This window comes from Ammospiza nelsoni, chromosome 4, assembly GCF_027579445.1.
Source record: "Ammospiza nelsoni isolate bAmmNel1 chromosome 4, bAmmNel1.pri, whole genome shotgun sequence".
NCBI classification, from domain to species: domain Eukaryota; kingdom Metazoa; phylum Chordata; class Aves; order Passeriformes; family Passerellidae; genus Ammospiza; species Ammospiza nelsoni.
In genome coordinates this window covers 18,642,890-18,665,167 of record NC_080636.1, presented here as the reverse complement: position 1 = coordinate 18,665,167, position 22,278 = coordinate 18,642,890, and the positions used below count along the sequence as shown (strand labels likewise).

General features: G+C 37.9%; 1 protein-coding gene across 1 annotated transcript in view; it reads right to left on the bottom strand.

Moving 5' to 3' along the window:
- Window positions 1-22,278, bottom strand: part of SORCS2 (sortilin related VPS10 domain containing receptor 2) — a 536,229-nt gene that overhangs the window by 65,040 nt on the left and 448,911 nt on the right. The window contains exons 10-12 of the mRNA XM_059470167.1: window positions 13,940-14,119; window positions 8,630-8,776; window positions 7,172-7,274 (exon numbers count right to left, since the gene is read on the bottom strand). Of these exons, the coding sequence (XP_059326150.1) occupies window positions 7,172-7,274; window positions 8,630-8,776; window positions 13,940-14,119 (430 nt within the window). The remainder of the gene's footprint in view (window positions 1-7,171; window positions 7,275-8,629; window positions 8,777-13,939; window positions 14,120-22,278) is intronic.

The window sequence follows — 22,278 nt, the reverse complement described above, 5'->3', positions numbered from 1 at the left end:
GATAACTTTAATAACTGTAGTGTTAGTTTTGCTCCTGAATAAATGTTGTTTATTCTACCTCTTTTCACCACTTACTGAATTCTACTTGCATGAGTAGGTCTTTATTTTGAGCATTGCTAGGGATCTGCTCTTTAAAGAATTCAGTGGTAAATTGCCTTGCTAATGGAAAATTACTCTGCAAACTAAACAGCATCTACTTGTGCTTCATTAAAAAGCCTTTTCTATCCAGCTGATTTAATAATGACATTAGCAACATTGTATTTGCAGCTACGTTAAAAGACAGACATGACTTCTTCTAGTTCTGATTTTACCTTTACTGTCTTTTCTTAGTAAAAGAGCAAAAGGACTTGGTAGGCTCAGTTATAATTCCAGAGACTTTTCATTCTGCCTAAACCACAACTGATGCCAACAGGAACAGAATCTGGGACACTGCTTTGGGAAAAAGGACTTCAGTGATGTTTGACCTTTGAAGAGAAGCCATCAATAGGCTGAGGGTGGAAGGCCAGAAGTGGTGCATGCAGTCCCGCTGACTTTTGACACAATGTTTAATTGTGTAATTAATGAAGGCTGTAATTTTCACTACTTCCAGATTTTTGGGGACACACAGTTATATGACGTAATTTTGTAAACTTTGTAAAACAAAGTCTTCAAGCAGAAAAAACCCCAAACCCATAAAACACTTTTCTGTAAGGAAGGATAAAACTTCTCAGTGCAAGTGAAGTTTTCTCTGTGGGTACCATAGACCATGGCCTGCTGAAAAAGAGCATCAGTGGATTCAGACAGAAAAAGCGGGCAAGGCCAAAAGAAGGAAAGCGGCAGCACCACGGGAGACAGGCAGGCTCCTGCAAAGTGCAGAGGGAAGCACCCAAGCAGCCAAACCTGACATGTGACACACAGAAGGAAACTTCCACAGGAACACATAATGATGCATAAGTTTTATAAGCCACAAAAAAGCCACTCTGAAAGCTGTTAGACTGAAAAAGTAGAACTGGAATAAAACTAAGTCCTTCAAAGATCCAAGAGAACTCCCCCCACTTTTATTAGCAAACCTTTCTATTTAACATGTGTGACAAAAGAGTTATGAGTTTTCTCTATTTAAAAAGTTACATTGTTTTAACTTTATTTTTCAATATGCTAATAAAAAATAACTTCAAAGATTTGGAACATTTTGTTCTTTTTGAGATTTAAAATAAAGTGCATAATTTTAAGCTCTAGCTACCTTGTAGAATGTTGTGTTACTGGATAAACCAGCTAACTTAACACAGTGCATGTAATGGCACCCCATAAACAGCTTTACAACAGCTCCAATTCACATCAAATGAAATGCTAAAAAATCCTGACATTAATAACACTGCAAACAAATAACTACAAAGCCACAGCAGCAGTCAAAGTAGAACTGAGAAATTCTGAACCTTTCCATGACATATCTGATGAGATTCATAAAATATATTTGTGGTAAGTGTGGCACCCAATAACATGTGAGCACAACTGTTATTGTTGTGACCAAGGGACAGGAGAAGATGAGAAACAATTATGCCCAGCCCAAGACTGGAAGCCAACAATGTTTGAGTACAATTCCCACCATGCCCTGAAGTGTTTGGATTGTACCACACCCCCCAAATATCAGTGAGCTACTTTGCCTGGTGGGCCACACCAAAATTTGTGTTTCTTATTACAGTTGTAAATATCTGCAGTAACCCCTCAGGTGTGCCACTACAGCAAATAAACTTTTCTATCATGTTGGTGGGTCTGTGTTAGTTTGTCTGTGTCAAAATCCATCTGGGGAAACGTGCAAATGTAATCTCATACACTGAAGGCAACTCAGGTTCATACTGAAAAAGTAACTGCAACTGGAATGGGGACTCAGCTGCAGGCATGGGCTGTTTTGGGCTGTGGTAGAGTGAATTTCCTTCACAGCACTTGGTACAGAGCTGTGTTTTGGACCTGTACTGAGAAGGTGTTGGTGACAATACAAAGATGTTTTCAGTCCTGCACTGCTTACACAGAGTCAAAGCCTTTTCTGCTCCTCACCCGACTCCAGCAGTGAGGAAGCAGAGGGTGACCAAGGAATTGGAAATTGGCACAGCCAGGATAAATAAGCCCAGCTGACCTGGGAATATTCCAGGCCATGTGTCAGCATGTTCAGCAATAAACTGGGGGAGAGGCTCGTGCAGGGGCATTGCTCAGGGACAGGCTGGGCACCAGGTGTTTGGAGGTAGGCAACTGTTCTCACTTACATCACTTCCTTTTCTTGGATTTCATTTCTCTCTCATTTTTCTTTTAATTTCAATTTATTATTTTTATTTATTTCAAGTTATTTAAGCTGCTCTTATCTCAATCCATGAGTTCCCTCACTCCCAATTCCCTTCCCCCCATCCTCCTGCTGGGGAAGTGAGCAAAGAGCTGTGTGATGCTTAGTTGCTGGCTGGACTTAAACCATGAAAAGGTTTTACTAGCCACAGCTACAAATGGTACCATTCTCATAGGACTTCTGATCTGAGTGCCCTGAAAACTCCTCTGACACAATACAGAGTGTTTACCATCCAGTTTCAGCAAGTTTTGTTTGTAATACAGAAACTTTTCAAATTTGTCTTACAATATTTTGTATTCTTTTTGTGACTAAATTACTCATTTGTGTGTCTTCTCCAATGCCTGGGGGACGATACACACCTGAATTGTCCTTAAACACTCTCCCAAAGGCTTTTGCCAACACAGCCATAACACTCTGCTAGATGGACTCAGCCTGAGTCAGTTTTGCTCTGCTGTTATGTTCTGACACTGCTTCTATTCAGGAAGCAAAAGGAAATATTTTGGCCTGCCTTTTCCAGTTTTTGATTAAGAACAGTAATTTTTCCACTTCTGTTACTTTCATTCTTAGAAACCTTTCCAAAATGTGTTTTGCGATACATGAAATCTTTTGCTTTTTCACTGTCTGAGTAAAGGCTGATTTTAAGTAACTGCATAAAATCATGTGTTCCATCCTAGCAGGGTGGCAGTACCAAAAACTAGAATACAGAGGCACTAACAACTGTTCAACATAGCTTTTTTCTAAGCTTTCTGTACCTCTGCACATGACAGTTTAGCAGCTGGTAGCACAGGGATGTAAAAGAAATCAATGTTTTTCAGTGATGTCTGGTGGCCAGCAAAGCTCTCTGGAAAGGGGTACAGCTGTGAGAAACACAGCTCTCAATATAGATCTCAAGAGGGAAATTTTTGCAGATTCTTACTGGATCACAAAAAATATGGAAGATTACTTCACTTAAAATTTACCATCAATTTACATGTTTCAAGTGCTAGTTATCACTGTGTTTACCCATATTTTTATATGTGACTTTGAACATGTTTACAGTAAGAAGAAATAATCCCCATATGCAATGCTTAGATAATCCTTCTAATATGGAAAATCTTTTCCAATCCTTTAAATTGAGCATACAGGCAGACACCTACTCCAAAAAGAGAGACGTGCCTTGCCTGGATTACTGGTAATTAATACAGTTGTAACATCCCTTGGGCCATGCACAATAAGTTAAAATTTCATGGTTTGCAATCTTGTAGTCACAGTATAGAACAAACATACAATCAATTTGTATTTAAATCTCCCAGACACACAGTTTTGCCTGGCAAGCTGAAGATGTGTTCAGATGAGGGAGTGGGGAATCAGAATTGAGGAATGTGACAAAAATTTAAAGGAATTTTAGGATGTTCACTCCAAAATGTACTGGAAAATGCTCAATCATCTCCCTGTTCCCTTATCCTTTTTTGATAGAGGCATCCTAGTGTGCTACCTCTGTGAAAAATGATAGAAATTCACCACAATGTATGCAATTATATTTGGCCCTGATATGAGAAAAAGTAAACAGAACTTCTCCAGTACTTCCTCAATTTGTGTGAATGTGCAGAATTTACTGCTTGCTTGATTTACCATCTGGATTGGAAGCTAAGCAGGCAATTATTGTAAACTAGCACCTGAAAAAGCTACACTACTCTAAACATTTTTCATAGAAAAGTCCTCAGCAAGTTTATAGTAAAAATTTACACATCAATTGACACACATTTCATAGCTGATGCTGTGAGAAATAGAAGTCGTTGCCAAGATTAAAATGCACAAAAATCAAATGTAAATGCAAAGTCCTATTGCATTTCTTAAAGGGAGCAAAGCAGTTATTTAAAATACCACTCTTGTATGGAGCTACAAAATTTAATATTCTGTCTGAACAATTTTTATATAGACAGAAGTTAAAAATATGAGTTCCTGAGAACTATTTATGCAAGTTTAACAGAGTGGGGTTTCTATTTGTAAACATGAGTTTAAAAGGATGCAATGTTATCATTTTATTAAAGAGGTTAAATTTTCCCAATTTTCTAGGTGGTAAATGCAGTTCACCAGTTAATTATTCCCTTTTTAAAAATTAAAACAATATTCAGTAGTCTCTGATCTCTGATTTTTCCAGCATTTTCCATATCAAAACTTTACTTAAGTCACTGAATAGCTTTTCCATTACCAAAAGCAGCTGTGTTGTATAAGCTTCCCAGAAAGAAGCCAAAATCCACTTTTTAAAGAGATTTTTTTTTTTGTTTTTGATTGATAGGGTTCTTATGCTTAGGAACCATATTTCCAGTTCTTATCCACTTGTCTGCATCACTTGTTTGTTTCTACCCTGTGGTTCCCCTGCCAGGAAAAAAAAATCATATTCTTTAGTGTCCTTTAGTTTTTCAGCTAATGGGGGTTTTCTTGTAAATATTCTCTATTTCCATCAACTGCCAAAGAGATCTTCTTAGCACCTGCTCACTGGTCCTGAAAATTGATTATCAGAATTGTACACAGTCGTATTAATAATGTCACTGTACAGTATTTTGCCAGAGTATTAATAATTCCCTCTCTCTGCTGGCAATTATTTACCTATTTCACACCAAGAATAATTTTGCTTTTTACAGCACAAGGCACTGATGACTCCTAGACATGCTGTGATCAACTGACATTCACAGATTTTATCTCCTTCAGTCATTTCCAGAAGATGTGATCTCCCTAAATCTAACAGTAAAATTCCAATAGTGTGTGATGTGGCCCAAATAATCTGATTCCTGGATCTACTAAGAACCTAATACTTATGTTGATTCAGGATTCTGAATCAACATATAGGATTATCAGTTTCAAGGATCAGGCCAAAGGAAATTCAGGCTCACTCTATGTAAAGAATTTCTGATAAGAAGTGTAAGTTTACAAGGGTATCAAGTTTGCCAGATAAGACTGAACACATGCACTGAATCCAGATGACCTGGGCATTCAAAAAATGTAAATGCAAGTCAAAATCAGAGTTGATTCAGGTCATCTTTTGGCAAGGGGATGCAGTTGCTCTGTAGTATTTTTTAAGGCTCCAAAATAGATCCCTTTGCTCTGTTTTCAGCTACAGAAGTTTTTCTTCTACCAGAAAAAGGACACACTGCACTCTCTTGGACTCAAATTTTTCCCACTTTCCCACCACCTCGCTCAGGGGGTAGGTAGCCAACAGCAAGGTGGCTTGCAACTGAGCAAGGGTGCCTTCTACCATTCCCATTACATTACTGGTTGCTCCACAGGCAAGTCAAATTTAACATATTAGTTCATTTCTTCGTGACATCAGAATGTTATCAAAATCACTCCCTCCTGATCATGTTGAGGAAAGTTGTTGACAAGTTCTCTACCTGGCAGAGTAAGACAATGTCACAGTGATAAATGTCACCCCATTCTAGAAAGGAATTGAGGGCAAAATGCTCTTCTACAACCTGCCCTCCCTAATGTGATCTCAGAAAACAGCACATTTAAAAAACATCTACAAACTCCAAACAAAGAACACAACCCAACATCTCAACAAATATCAGTTCAACACATCAGATTACAGTGCAAACAGAAAGAAAAATGAAATAGAATAATGGACTAATTAAATCTCCCTGATTAATTTGCTAATGGAAGGCATTTAAGCATGATAAGATAAGGCTAAAACTAAGAATCTACATTTTGAGTGCTTTAGTGAAAAAAGAAGATATTTGAAATGGAAGATATTTTTTTAAACATTTGAATTCATGAAGTTTGACCTGAACACATATTAGGAATCTATCTACGAGGGCATTGCACAAATTCTTAGTCTCATTTGTTCCAATAAAAACATAGCAGCATTTCACCAGGTATATCTGTCTCCAGTAAAATACTATGAACTCCCTTTTCATTACAGAAAAACTTGAAGTCTTCAGTTATATTAAAAATTACCAGTACTGGCAGCTGTCGTTCTCTTTAAGCACCAAATATTCTCACCTTGACATTCTTAGGAAACTTTCAACTTAGTAAGCTGTGTGTCAGAGACTAATGTAAGATAAAGTAGAAGCCATTATTCATTAAAAACAGATGCATTTTTATGAAAAGAGAAGCCTACATGTGTGCATTTCACCTAAACATTATCCATAATATAAGAATAAAATAATACAAGTTTAAAATGCTCTCAGTATTGTTAACATTTAGACAATTTTGAAACTAATAAACAGAAGGTTAAATAAAATGAATAGATGGATTACAAAGATACAAAGCAAAACTGAGTTATGTGAATATTTTTCTTGATGAGTGCTCAACACGGCAATGGAATTTCCTTTATTAAATTCCACTTCACACTGACATAACTCCATATGTAAGTTATAATGGAGAAGCCACAACCAGCATTGTTCCCAACACAGCCTCTTTCAATTCCTCTCTCTTTAGGAAGAAAGGAATTAATAAAAATTGCTAGACAAATTATCCAGGCTTAAAGAACAAAGGATTGACCACTGTTTTTCTGGGTTATTCATGATGCTGAAGGGACTGCACATCACTTCCAGAGAAAAAGAATGCAGGACATGTCCTTCAGCCACCACCACACCTCCACATGAATGAGGAAGGTGGTACTGCACATCACAGCAGAGCATGATAGACCCAGGTGACTGATTAAGATCTGATATAGATCTGTGTCTGAGAAGACACAACTCTGGACCTTCCATTAACTTATATATAGAATTTCTTCATCCAAAGATTCCATAAAGGATTATTCTGCAGGAAAGCCTTATTTTGGCAATGTTTTTAGCATGGTATTCTTACAAATCCAAAGACTAGCTCTACAAAGAATCCCTGCCAGATTTCAGGTGTTCAAAAGCAATGCCATGGACTTACCTGCCCCCATGATGAGCCCTGGTGCAGTGTCCTTGGTGTGCACTGTGCCTGACACATAGGGGTTGTCTGCCCACCGCAGATGCAGGTGGAGGTGACAATCAGGCTTGTGGGGGAAGAAGCAGAGAACAGGTTTTAAAAATCACTGCTACCAATGATGCTCCTAGAATAAATGAAAGCCCAGACAGGGAGCAGCTTCAGCAATGTATGTCTTCATAAAGAAAAAGAATGGCTGCTTCCCATGGAGCCAAATTCCAGTCTGAAGTATCAGTCTTCACTTTATATCAAGAGTCTCTGGTGATGTCTGCATAGTGTGTCACTGTCTCAAAAAAATATTTCCAAACTCAATGAAGTCAGCATTATTATACAAACCTCCTTCTGACATAATAATTGCTTAAAAATTTTAACTAACTGCAACAAGTATTGCATGTCTGTTGGTCCCAGGTAAATAGTAAAGTTATTATTAAAAACAACTGTTTGGGCTGAAATGCCTTTTTTAGTAAAAAAGTGGTATGAAAAATAGCATAATGACTTTAGGACACATCATGTCTCCTTGCTAAGCAACTTACTGCTTCTTGCCCTTTGTGCAGTGCACTCAAAGGTCAAATTGTTCACAGCAATGTGACCAGGAGCTTTACCAGGGGCCAGCTCAGCCTGGGAGCTGCTGCCACTGCCATTGTCCCACTCATCTCAGACTGATCTGCACCAGACCCCACAGGCTGGAGCCCTGCAGCACAGCCTTGAACGCTCCAAAAGGGAGCCAGCAGCTCCAGCCCTCCACTTCTGCCATGGGGAGAGGGAGTAAAGCTCTGGCAGTGGCAGGACTACAACACTTATTTTGCCCACCAATGCAGAGCTTTGACTCCCCAGGAGCAGAAAGTCAGTGGGAAAAAATCAGTAAAGCCTTGCAAATAATAAAATACTATGGGCACTTGGGACATCTAAACAAACAGAAATAATATCTTACAAAAAGAAAGGGATATTTTATGCAAGTTACCATGGTATTCATTTTCAAGGAACTGTCAGGAGCTCCCTTTAACAGGGAACCAAAGGTTACCTTGGTTTATTATGAAACAAAAATATGAAGAGATGGAAAGAGAAAAATTATTGGTAATCTGTGTTTGAGTCATGATGTGCCCCATATATCCAGTCACAAATGACTGCCATGATTATTCTGAACTGGGTTGTATGGTTGACACACAAGAAATGTGCCCTCTTTGTGTCAAAGTGATCTCAAATATGAAATGCAGTGCACTAGAAAGCCATGATTCCTCACTCTACATGATGACTGAACTAAGAGCCTATGGAACCACAGCTCATACAATGCAAGCCCATTTCCCTGCTAGTTTGGCTGCTAAACTCAGCACAAAGCTCTTGAGCTGTTGGAACTACTGCACACCCTACCATGCAGGTAATTCTTGCAGACTTTAGAGGGAGGATACTCCAAAAAGAGCCACTTACAGGTTTGCAGTTGGTGGGTTTGCCGTTCATATCGATGTCTGGAGGGTTTAGAAAATCCCAGTCACGGCCTTTGTTGTAGGTTATCAGGGTTGTAACTTTCCCATCAATTTTCTGGTTGGCCAAAAAGACTCCTTTTACACCTCTGACCTGAAGCATAGAGAAGAAAAGCTAACATCCAGCACATACACGTTTTTTTCAACAAGGATTATCCCTGATTAGCTGCTCTTTTGTGGCTCTGAACTGTGTATCTCAGGTAGTTTTTCCTGGAAACTGAAAGTGGATGATACCTTAAAAAAATATGAGGAAGGCAAAAATATAAGAGGAAAGGGAGAAAGGGGGAATGCAATGACAATTACAAACTGATTTTTATTTCTAAATGTATTTAAAAAGCATATGCAGTTCTCTCCATGTCAGAAGGCTAATTAAAATACATGTTTAATATAGCAAAACACATTAATTTATATAGCAAAATATAAAAATTATGGTAGCATGGTCTCACCAATAAAATTTCCCCATTTTCTTTAAATATGGACATCTTTAAAATGCTGTTCTACAAATGATGAAAGCAATTTTTAACAACCATCTAACTTTTAACGTGAATTTCTGTGCCCATATCACACAAATACATTACAATAACACAACACAGAATCATATCCTTTAAAATAACACTGATTTGGGAAGCACTGTTGTCCTTTGCAGGAAATAAATACAGGCAGTTCATCTGAGGAAGACACACTGAGGGCTGAATCACCCTCTCAAGCATCTGAAATGCTTCCACACTCCACCCTTCACCAGTTTAACCTCTGGAGAAAAAAATAATAACAAAAAATGACCCTCTTCTCTTGGCCTGTTATTTTATTTCAAAACAACCTGTATTAGAAAATTACTACAAGTCAAAGTGTCAAAGTTAATGGGTATAATTTTAGAAGCAGCCTGACAGTAATTATAACTTAATATGTTTAGTTCTAGCCCTAACATTTAAATTATTAACATATTAATGTATATTCCACCCATGGGCACAAAATAAGGTCTTCTATTAAAAGTGAAGGTTTCCTTAAGAGTGCTCTTGGTTCCCTTGCCACTATTTATAAGACTTCCTGAATTTTTGGAAAATTCTGGACAACATATATAAACTGATACACATTTCCAGCACAGTACAGTTTGCTTATCTCCTTGGGTGCTGACTCTTAACAAAACTGAACCATTCATTACAAATAAATGCACAAGACAGATAGCTCTTTGAATGATCAGGAATATTTGCCTCCTGATAACATGCTGCACTTCTGAACTTTTCTTTTTCATTTGAAATATTTACTGTTCCTTTCTTTTTCCAACTGCCAGGTCTTAACTCCATTTAACATTCATTTAGCAGAAGTCTGCATTGAAGGTGAAAAGCAGGCATCCCTACTAGCAGGCTACAGATTGGATACTCACTGTTTATAAATACAGGAAGGAACTGATCCAAACCTACAGGGAATGTGAATGTTCTGCTGGTTATGGTAACAGCCTAAAACTTGGAAATATATATAAGTTTATATAAAAAAAATTTGTATAAACATTCAAATACTCTCCTCCCTCACAAGCTCCTTCTTCCTTAAATCCTATGCATATGTGATTGGGTTACCTATCCAGGATGCTGAAAGTTCAGAATCACCTCCAAGTCAAACATACCATAAAAGTCAACTATTTGCAGTGCAGGTGAGAAAAGGAAAGGAGGATAAGAAATTATGAACCTGCTTTCTTTACTTTGAAAGCATTTTAATCTTGCTGAGGATTTTTTACATAGTCTACCTTCAAGAGACAGCTCAGCCTTGAAAAGCCTGGCAGTTTAAATATTTACGTGGGAAGGCAGACTTGGGGTAAAATTTCTGTGCATGTCTTCCTTCCAGGGAACACAATATTAAATATTTAAACAATAATTACATCAGAGACTGCAACTGAGGTTTCCCTCTTCATTTGTGGATGGCAACACCAGTGCTGCATCATGATTATTTTTGTTTCTCCTCTCTTTCCCTTTCCCACCCACTTGTTTAATGAATATTTAATAATTCCATATAATCATCAAATAGGAGTCAGGCTAAAATTTTCTCCATTGTAACTCCCATGTCTAATCTAACCAAGCTCTAGGGTAACTTCTCCTCTCAAGAATATGGTACACAAGTGTTTGAATCTATCAAACATTGAAAGGTTATGAAAACATTTCTTCCAGTGTCTCAGTTAACTTCTCTCACTGCTGCTTTAAAAGATAAAAGCCAACCAGCACTTCACAGCAGTTGCACTTTGAATGAAAGGCATAAACCCTGCTTGAAATAATAAATAGGTTTCAGGCATCTATCTTCAGAGCAAGTTCAGAAATATCATGTTCAGAGTGGTGCATTAATCTAAAACCCAATAACTAACACAAAATTGTGGTGTGTAAAAAATGGCATCTTTACCACATCCCACCCCTGCTGTAGCATTTTCCATTTCATTTGTCCTATGGCCTATACAAATACACACCCGACTCTGTAAATACTGGAAATGAAGTGTGTCTAATCTATCTCATGGATTAGACTGTGATGCCAAGGCACTCAAATTCCTCTGTACATTCTACTCCTTGACTTAGTTCCCTAATCTAAAATTGCAAGATAAGTATCTTTCTATCAAGAAAGGAAAAGATTCACATTAACAGTAAGTTGCTATGGAAAAGAAGACATTTTAACATTGTGCAGTGCTCAGTTACTCTGATGAACAGTCCAGGAACCACTCAAGACAGCCGAACGCGAGGAAATTCAAAGCAGCTTTCTGCTGATTTTTTTGAACTTTGAGCTTAGTTCTCAGAGTACCCATTTTGTTTACAGTTCAGGGGATAGTTGTTCCCCAGTACTCTTAGAAAAGCGCTTTGTACCTTATAAAATTATTTCCTGAGACTTTCTGCTGTGACTTATTAATTGCTCCTTGTTACATTTCTGATATTTCATCTCAACAATATTTAGTTTAGTTGGTAGCAAGAAGCACAGTTCAGATGTCCCACAGTGTTTATTAGCAGCAGTTACTGAAATGTGGAAATTACTGCTATATCATATATGTTTGTGACTAAAATTTAAATATATACAATTTGTTTGGGGAAAAAAGGCATGAAGAAAGTGTACTGCAACTCATGTAGCTCTTATCTACATAAGGAGTCACAGCAGGAACCAATGCAGAGGTATTGCATTAGTATGCCCATTCTGCAAATATATTTATGTCAAATTTGTGAATCCTTCACACTGGCAGCACTTGACACAATTTCAAGGACATGCTCCTTGAATACAGTCACATAATTCAGAGGCATGCTCCTTTTGGACAGTCATTTAGGGTTTAATTTTTTTTTCTTCTCTTCTTTAAACAAGTATTTGTAAATTATTCCCTTTTAGGTGCGCAACATGAGAAGAAATATGGTGCAAAAAAAGATAAAGCATAGAAAAGAAAATTAATACAGACAGGCAGATACCTATTAAAAATTTTATGGTATATGTTCAAGTAAAAGATTATGTGCAGTCAGAAGATAACAAAGATGAACAGCACAAATTTTAAGGAGAATTACATACTGGCAGAAAGAGAAATTTTCCACCACTGAGGACTGTCTCTGTTCTGCACTGAAGGTTCCCCTTCCCAAGATGGGATACTTGCATTAAAATGCTCAAAAGAGAAAACCGAGATTTGATTTAGAAAAACCCACCCTCAAGGGCTGCAATATGTGTTTTATTTATTAGCAATTTTATACTGAGTAAACAACCCACACATTATGAGCACTTGATCCCATTCTAGTAAACAAGATGAGCACTAATTATTTATCATGCAAGCTATCTAGCAGCCATCAGTGCTCTCCTATAAAGCAACTCAATTTCAAAAATAGCTTAAAAGAATTGAATTGTATGGCTCCACGTGTATTGTCCTTATCATGTGTACATTTCCTTTTTAATGTAACCCTACAAATTGATCCAGCACACAATAAACTACAATTGCATTATCTAATATGCCCTCAGCAACATTGGGAAATTATTAAACAATCAGTGTAACTGAATTAAGTTAATAATTCTTGTAGACAAAAGGATAGCATCTCTGTACAACTTATCTGAAATTACATGCTACAGGTGATGCAAGGAGCAGAGATTGCACCTGACTGCTTTTTAGCTTTGCTTGGTCACTGGGGTGCCCAAGAGTAAAATGCTGCAAATTAATGCTATCGATAAATCACCCTGTGGGAACGTGGCTACACACAATGTGTAGCTTCACTCATTAGGAAGCCTCATTTCTAAAAAGGTTGAGTCTAGAAAATAATCACTAGTAATGAGAGACTATTTTGTTTTACCACAGCCATTTAGAAAGAAAAAGCTAAAGAAAGATGGAGGAGATAAGGAGGAAGAAAACACTATCATTTTCCCCCTCCAAGAAGAGTCTAATTACAGCCATTTAACAGTTCTGTCAGTGTGTGCCTTGTATCCAGAATTACTACAAACCTTTGCCAAAGAAGTCTGGTGCACCTTTAAAGTTTTGTTTTTGTTTTTTTTTAAATTAACACCAGGCAAATTACGCGTAATGGGACAAACTGTGTCAGACCAGTTTAATGCTCTGATAATGGCCAGAAAGAACAAAACTAGAGCAAATGTTACATTGAAATTCATTACACTGAAATTCCATTCCCTAAACAGGAATGGAATTGATAACAGCCTCTGATACTCTTCCAAAACACTATAGTCTTTTATTTTGCCAAGTGCACTGATGTTAAAATACAAGATAGATTTGTTCACTGCCGAGTTGGTCTCATAGAAAATGCTGTTGGCACAACATGTACTGAAAGCAAGTGAATTTGCTGTCCAATATCTAATTTTGTTGGCTCTTAGCCTTTCAGAGCTCACACAACCTAGCACAAGGCTTGCAGGATTACTACTTAAAACCCTACTGGCTAAAAGATGTCCAGCTCTTAAGCCAGGAAAAGCACCAGTGACTCACATAGAAGAAAAAAGCTGTACATAGACAGCTGCATAACTTCTTACTTCAAGAATAAATTGTGCTGCCAGATTCACTTTTCAATATCTTAAAGAGAACTTAGTTTTGGATTTGCACATCCATAGAAACCCATCCCAAGAATCTAGTTAGAGTACACAACACATTAGTAGGTCAAGAGGGAAATATATAAGTAGTAACAATGTGCTACAAATAAGACAGAAATCCTAGAATTTCTATTTAAATATAACTGTGAAAATACATTACTTAAAATTAATTATATTCATAATTAAAAAAAAATCCTCCCCACAGACTACACATAATGGGAAATATAAGACCTACCTCCAGAATATCTATCAGGACATTCTCTTCTGGCTGCTTCGTGCTCCGGACATTCTCCAGCAGGATGGAGTAGTAAACACCTTGTGGGTCAGACTGGTACAGGTTGTATGTGTCTGTCTGGTACCACTCCTGTACAGCCACAAACACCTGGTTTTCATCTGTGCTGATTATCTGTAAGTCCTGTAGGAAAATAAGATGCATAATGACTAATTTTTTACAGAATTTCTATTGTACAAACTGTGAGTTGGTCAGGAGTGTTTAATACATCTGAATGTTTAAAAACAATACCCTCCAAAATAATACTAATCAGCATGCCTATCCCAGTGCTCCAAAGTGGTTCCTCACTGCCTTCTGACTGCAGTGCAAACTGCCTTAGTGAAGAAAAAAATCATGAATGTGCAATATCTGTACTCTGCTTTGACTTCAGCAGGAAATGATTTCTTGAAAGGAAAAATAGGGAAAGGAAAATAAAACCCAAGTGACTGACTTTCTAAAATCTGGATAGGAGTCAATGGAAGAATGAAACAAGGTAATCTAAAAAAATAATCTTCAAGTAATAGAGAAATGAAAATCAGGTAAAAAAATAGCATATCACAAAGAGGATCAGATCCATTTTACAGCAGTTCACATGGGATATAGTACTTATCATGCACACAGCTCATGTGCATTGTAATAGATTACATTAATTTGTCTATCTATGTCTACACAACCACTTAAATATTCAACAGTAATAACAGGAGAGTCAATATTCTGCATTCATTTCTCAAGAATTTCAGGCATGGATATTGCTACGTCTTGCTTTCAGTTTTCCCAGCTTCTTCACTCCAAATGTCTCAGACAAAAAAAAAATGCACAGCTGGGGAAAATAATTGAACACTAATATCAAACAGAAGAAATAAATCAGGAAGTAGCAACATTGAACTAAGCTTAGGAAGGAGAACAAAGGGATGTGAGTTGGCAACATGGTTTGGGAGCAAAAAGGCAGAAGATGGGGCTATGTAAGAAATGACATCAGAAATGACAGAGACTGGAAGCTTATAAACTCTTCATGACCTTGGAACTTAACTGGGATATTGCATTCAGTTCTGGTCACCTTATTACTGGAAAAGTACTAAGGCAATGGAGTGAATATTAAATAAAGTTACCAGAATGTCAATACAATATGAATTTAGAATTAATTGGATTAAAAATTAAAAAAAAAAAAAAAAGAAAACAACTTTGTAGAACTCAAGGAATCAAACCAGCTTCATAAGAATCCAGTTAAGACTGAAGAAAGAGTGAGTAACAGAGGAACACTGAGTACTCAGCAAAGCACGGCAGTCACACTGTAGGCAATATGCACAGTGACTGAGACACTTAGATTAAAAAAAAAGACATGTATAGAAGTAAAATAATGCAAAGGAAAGATTTTTAATATGAACAGAGGAGGGTTATTAAATACTAATAGTTTAGCTAAATTTAAAGTATTTTTGCATATGTGACACATCTCAACACAAAGGAATCTAAGTGAAGTTTCCTATCAATGACAGCTCAATGCTGTTTCCAAAGACTCTCATTTGAACTTCGTAGTAAAGTAGATTTTTGTTTAGCATCCCAGGAATAGTTCTCTTTTTCCTTTTTTTTTTTTTTGGGGGGGGGGGTACTGAAAAATTACTCCAAAGCAGAGAGTCTGCCAGAAATGCCAGGAAAACACAGCAATTGATCAGAACAGGTTGTTTTAAAAGTCTCTTTCATGTATAGAATGTTTCATTTCCTGCCTAGAACAGGGGCAACATGAGGATTGGTAGCCCACATTATACTACATGGAAAGTTCCCATGACTATCTGATAATAAGGATGGAAGTAAAGCAGAGTCAAAAAGAATAAAGAAACAATTTTTTTTTAATGTGAAAACCTCTAGAAAACCCTTAATATTCCATGAAGCCAGAAGCTTTCTGCAAAATTAATGACTACATTATTACAACACAACATTTATACAGTGCCACAGAGAAATGCAAACCTCCAGGGAATGTAGGTACGGCACTTTCCCTGCCCCAGTGCTGTCCCACTCCATGCTTTCCCTGGTGAGGTGGCAGTGGCTGCTCAGGTGGCCCTTGGTGGCAGAGGTGAGAGCTGGGGACAGGCTCAGCTCTGGGTCTCCCATCCCAGGCTGGGGTAGGAGCAGCTGAGCCACCAGAAACAACACACAAAGAGCCAAAATGTGCAGTGCACAAGGACAGGGAGATTAATTTTGGGCAGACTGTGGGGGCCATGTGAGGGAAAGAGAGGTTGGACGCAAAAGTTTACTCAGCAAATCAGAGTTCAGTTTCCTCTTGGCAGTGGCTGCCGCTAATAAAGATGTTTGTCCTCTCAGACTGCTGGTTGGCAACTTTGCTGAGGCAAGAGTTTAACATATCCTGGTCTTAGCAAGTGAAATTACCCTTGCACTGCCTTGAACTTTGTTCCTTCCTTTCAGAATTTATGCTTTTAGATTTCCAGTGCAGCCTTACAGCTATTTTCCTTTCAGAATGATTTCTTTTCCATCAAGAAACAAAGCAGTCCTTCAGTTATACTACCTGGCAACAACCCTGTGCAGCATTTCCTGCTTTCTGATACAATCTTCTGGGAAAAGCAATTAACAACAAGAGGAAAACTGCAAATTTCATGCCCAATTCTTCAACTTATCTTTCAAAATCCCAGTTGACATAAACTGCTGAAAATCTAGTTAAAGCCAAATGGTCATGTCACTCTTCTACTATTCCTATACTGAAAGGTGAATTTAAAAAGAAGAAATTAACTGGCAAATACAGGGGATGGATTAAATTCCTTCATTCCAGGTACCCCCCACTGCTCAAGAGGTGAGAAGCACATGGAGAGGGGACATCAGCAAGTATTGCTAGGCAGGACCTACTGTCTGTCACCTAAGAGTTAACCAGAAAGGATGTCCGAGGAAAAAAAAAATCTTGATGGAGAGAATGCACGTTTTTACTGCTTTATCTAATTCATGGACACAGTTACAACCTTAGGCTGTAACCTCAGCAGATCATACAAGAAAAGCATTTATTCTTTTATGATTTCACGCTCGGACTACGGCAATTGCCTTTTGCTGGACCTGCTGCTTTCCCTCTCTACATTCTGCAAACTACTCAAAGTGCCACTGATCACCATCATACATTTTTCTGTAATTATGCTATTCACACACAATTTATTCAAATTAATTTATAAAGACCTTCTTTACTGATGTTAGAGATCTTCAGAGTTTGGAACATTCCTTATTGTCTCTATTCAGATTTTTGTTATCTCCAGGCTGCATTCAGTATTTAAGATCTTGTGGTTTTCTTTCACTTCCAGGCTGAAATGAGAGCCCATGACCTTCCAGATGTCCCAAGGCAGAGCCTTCTCCCCAGTTTGCCATAGCAACCATGCTGTTTCCTCTGTGGTATGTTCATTTCTCCATGGGCATCCCTTCTCTTGTCTCTACTACTTTACTTTTTCCCTCTCAAGTCTGCTGTGCCTCCTCTGCTCTTTCTCTTACTGACCCAAGTATCCGTGCTCTCGCTGTTTTCACTTTCCTCTTTCTCTTTGTTTTTGCAAAGCTTGCCAATGTCAGCTGGTATCAGCCATAGTCTGTAATTCCCAAATACCAGTATTCTTCTTCTATCTCTTCTTAGGTTGTAAGCTTTTGCACAGTTCTGAGGTTCTACGAGCTGCATTGCCCAAAACTTCTTGTTGTTTTGGTTTTTTTTTTTTAAACCTCTAAGCCTCCATGAGATTCCTCTGCTTTGTTTACCAAGGTGCTTCTTGTGCACGTTATTTTGCAAATTCCTTTGTCACAATTTTTCCTTCATCCTTCCCTCTTCACTGAGAAATGTTAGACCACACTAAGCACAGAAATCTGTATATTTATCACTAAAAATCTGTGAAACTACTCATAGGTCCAAAGCAGTGAACCAGCCCATGGAATTAGAATTAAGGACAGCTGGAGATCTGTTGAATCAGAATTACTTTTTCTACAAAAAATGCTAAATGAATCGTGATCAAAGACTTCATATTAAAATTTGGCATGATTAAGTTAGGCATCCAGTGACAGGTCATGTCACTCCTGCTCTCTCAGGGACTTGTAAGCTGCCATGTTTGTACTGCATCAATAGCAGAGAACATAATTAACAAACAAATAACACAAAGAGAGTTTCAAAGTGATACCCAAAATAATTAGGCATTTGCAGAAGGCCAACTTGTTCCAAAAGATGAGCAGCACTTCAAAGAAACTCCATATCACATGGAACAGACACGGTCAGTTAAATCAATGAGTCTGAGGGCGTACATAAAGCATTGAAAGAACTGAATGATCTGGAGCACAGGCACCCAAGAACTCTTCCATCAGGTATACAGACACAATCAAATATTTCTTCCTGTAAACACTGCTTAAAAATTATTTCTTTACTTCTAACACAGAGAGACCAACAGTGTTTCCATAACTAATTCCCTGTTTTTAAGGTAGTCAAGTCTGTTATCACATAAAGCTGAATGAACACCCAATCAAAAGTTGGTCCAAAAAGCCTAAAGCTATTAAACAGAGATGAATGTGGGGCAGTTGTGGATAGCAGGAAAGAAGGAAAGAGGTTTAAAGAAGGAAGGGAAGAGGAATGAGTTTTTTTCATTGTATACAGACACACACCATCTACATTCAGTAACTAACCAGTCTATAAGTCTGCAAATACTTTACAGAATTTTATATTCAAGAAATGTTCAGTATGGTCTACCATATTACTAACTGTGATAAGAAACTGTATGACACAAATAAGTACAATTACAGCCTGAAGACAGAAGGCTACAAAAGATGACAAAGATGGTACAGCCTGTCAGTGCTCCTTAGTCTACAATGTGCTGATAACATAGGAAGTATCATTCAAAATTCTTGGGGTTTAAATCCAACAATTTTTGGTCAGATGCCAAAATTCTGCCCCTTTACAATCTTTTGATGCTGTGGTTGAGCAAAATGTTAACATGAAATAAGCAATGTACTAAACAGAGAATGGTGAGGAGTAAATGTATCAGTAGTGGAACAGATGTAAGGACTCAAGGCTCTATAGTCTCAGTCTTGACCTCCAGATGTACCACATCTATACTCCTGTAATCTCTCAAGCACAGTCAAGGTAACTGGATGGCATATATCCCAAAGATAATCCTCCTAATCTTCCTTGCATGGCTGAGTAAAAAAGTTCATGGAGAGAAATCAATAAGTTGCACAGTGAAGAAAAGAACAGTTCCTTGAATCCTCCTCAGATGGATTTGTACACCCAGCAAGTCAGACAACTGCTATAGCTCAGGTTCACTGGCTGCCGTGGTGACACTGCCTGGGAAAGGAATATTTCCCCTGCAGCAAATGTCACTACCACCTGCATTTGTACTTTCTTCCCTCTTGTTCTTTGCTCAACAGCCATTCCAGTGGACTTACAGAAGAATGGAGCTGCCACTAAAAACTGCTCTTCTGCCTGGTACAGAGGAATAACCTCAGCCAAAGATTCCCAGGGTGGTGAGTGGCAGAGGTGGTGAAGGGGCTTCCCAAGTAGAACAAAAATTATTGGGAGACTAAGAGCCTTGCAAATGAGCTGCCATAGACTCAGTAGTTTGCAATCCAACCATCAGGCAGCCAAATCCTTGGAGAACATCACAAAAAATGGTTGCAGAAATCTTCTACCATTTCTGCTGTTAATGGATAGACCCATTTAAGGTTTGTCATAGATCTAATATTGAATGATACAGACAATTTCAGAAATAAGTCTATGGCTAAAACAGTGTTGTCTATGTTCAGAAGTAAGTCTATGTTAAAACAGTGATTCAGACTGAAGCCAGGAAGAGGTGGGCGTGCTTTGAGGTGACTAGGTGATAATCAAACCAAAAAAATACATGGATCTGATAAAAGGCATCTCTAGGAGATTCATATTGCCATGAATAAAGTACAGACTTCAACCTATTTCTAAGGCAATTGGATTTTTTCTTCTTTTGTTTTTGTTCGCTCTTACCCTATACTTCTATTTATCCTGGTTACCTGAAAAGTTTTACATTATTGCCTATTTCACAAGATAGAAAATAGATACAGAGATTGAAAAAGATGAAAGAAGCTTTCCCCATGCCGTATATTTTCAGAACTAAACTTTCTGAATTGCAGCAGGATATAACAAACAATAGAGCTCTTGCATCATTAAGATTTTGTAGGAGGCATGAATGAAGGCAGAATCAATCAATGCCTTGTATCAGTTCTTAAAGGGAGATCATTATCAATGGGATTTATTTAAGAGAGATGGGAATAGGACTCAGAATAATTAAATTATTCCAAATTGCAATGGTAAAATTGCCCTAATTTGTAGCAATTTCCTTGGTTCGGTCAAAAATTTTGTTAACAATGTTTTTTGCTTAAACTCTCGAAATGAGCTAGTTCTCAGTTTTATTGTTACCCACATCAGAGCATGACTCAAATACCTGAACAAGGACCAGACCCAATGTACTGCTCCCTCTCTCCCTCCTCAAATTGCACTTCTAAAGGAGCAGGCAATCAGGGCTGCAGGAACTTGTGCATACAAGTGTGCTGACAGTCTGGATGGGGCTTTAGCCTGTGCCCCTGGGCAGACTGACCCTCCCAGCTGCGGCAGCTGAACCTCTGCCCCAGGCTGAAAACAGCCCAGGGGGGATTGCTGGATCCCCCTGGGACACTCCTGGATGCCTAACCAGCCAAGCTGACACACAAATGCTGTCCTGCTGCTCTTGGCTTCATTTTGGAATTCACTTCCTAAGAGTTCTTAACTTCTGATCTAGTTTTAGCAGCGCAGAACAAGCAATTTTGATAAAATAGAATACAGTATAAAAACCAGTTCAATTTTAAAACAACAGTTTGAAAACAGTAGTTTGCAAATTCCTCTTCTGTTTTGGGGAGCATACAAACAACCTTTGATATGGTCTCACCAGCCTTTGCTTCCACCTTTCCTGGCAGCAGCCAGCACTTGTCAAATGCAGGAGACAGCTGTGGGATTCCATGCAATGTCAGTATCAAACACAGTGTTACAAAAAGAAAAAGATCTCTCAACAGCACAGAAGAAAGGTTAAAAAAATTATCTGAACCCTGATGGCCCCCAATGGCTCTGCTGTCTGTACACACACAGAGCTATGATGTGTTACAAAAAGGTGATCTCAGAGGCACTGTGGAGCTGGAGCCCAGAAACTTAACAGAGATAAAGCTTGGTTGGAAGCTGCTTTTGGCAGCCTCTCATTCACAAGTAAGAAGGACTGTAAATATGTCCAAAGACACACCATTATTTTCTAGGTTTCTCTTTGGGGATGCATTTGGACAAACACAAACAAAAGCACAAATGAAAATAATATTAAAAAAGAGAATAAATTCCTTGCAGATTTCCAACCTTTTTATATTGAAAGGAAAATGAGACATCAAAACCATTTTCTAACTATTCAGTCTGAAACTACTTATTCTATCTCTACATGCAAAATCATCATGAAAGGAATTTATGCAGCAAAAGAATTGCATCTGAAGAATCCAGCCCAGTTCCATAAGGCTAGAGGTTGCATTTTGGCACAGCTCTCCTGATGTTGTTAGACACAACCTTGACCAGTCTAGAGCATCTTCTGACTTAGATACAGTTTTCCTTCCCTGTATACAATCACTGCTCAAAAATTCTGTACAAAGACTACTTGGAAAGAGATTTTTTGGACACTTTATTTCATGCTTTTGAGAAAAAAGAAATATGAAAAATGAAATATAGCCTGTTATAGTCATGCTTCATCTCCTGGTTAAGCAAAATCTAATATTTAAAACTCTCTGAAACTCAGATCTTTCAAAAGCTATTGGTTTCAATCAATCTTAAAAAACATCCTTTGTAAATTCTTCCATTCTGTTTATCTCAACCACCATAAAAGAAGCAGCTTCAAAGTCACATGTTCTAAATGTACATTTAATGTGTCAGTGTCTTTGCTGATATCCTGTGTCTTTGTAAAGTTCCATGATCCAATTCTACTGCACTTGGATGATTCTCACTGAAATATAGCACTGTGAAAAATTTTAGAGCTGTGTTCATATTTACTTCAGTATGTAAAATTTCTGTTCTAATCTTATGGTACCAAATCACTTAAAAGAAAATGTCTTAGAAAAGGTTAAAATCTTTCATATTCACCATTATTCTAAATGTCTTTCTGGCTTCCAGGCTTTCTTCCTGAAATTTTCAACTCTGTTTTGTGCAGATACCAAAGAAACATCTCCTGGCAGCATTATCAAAATGCTGAAGAGATAATATTTACTTTATTCCTCTTGTTGGGTATTGTCTGAACTAGGAAGAGCAAAAAAACATCCCT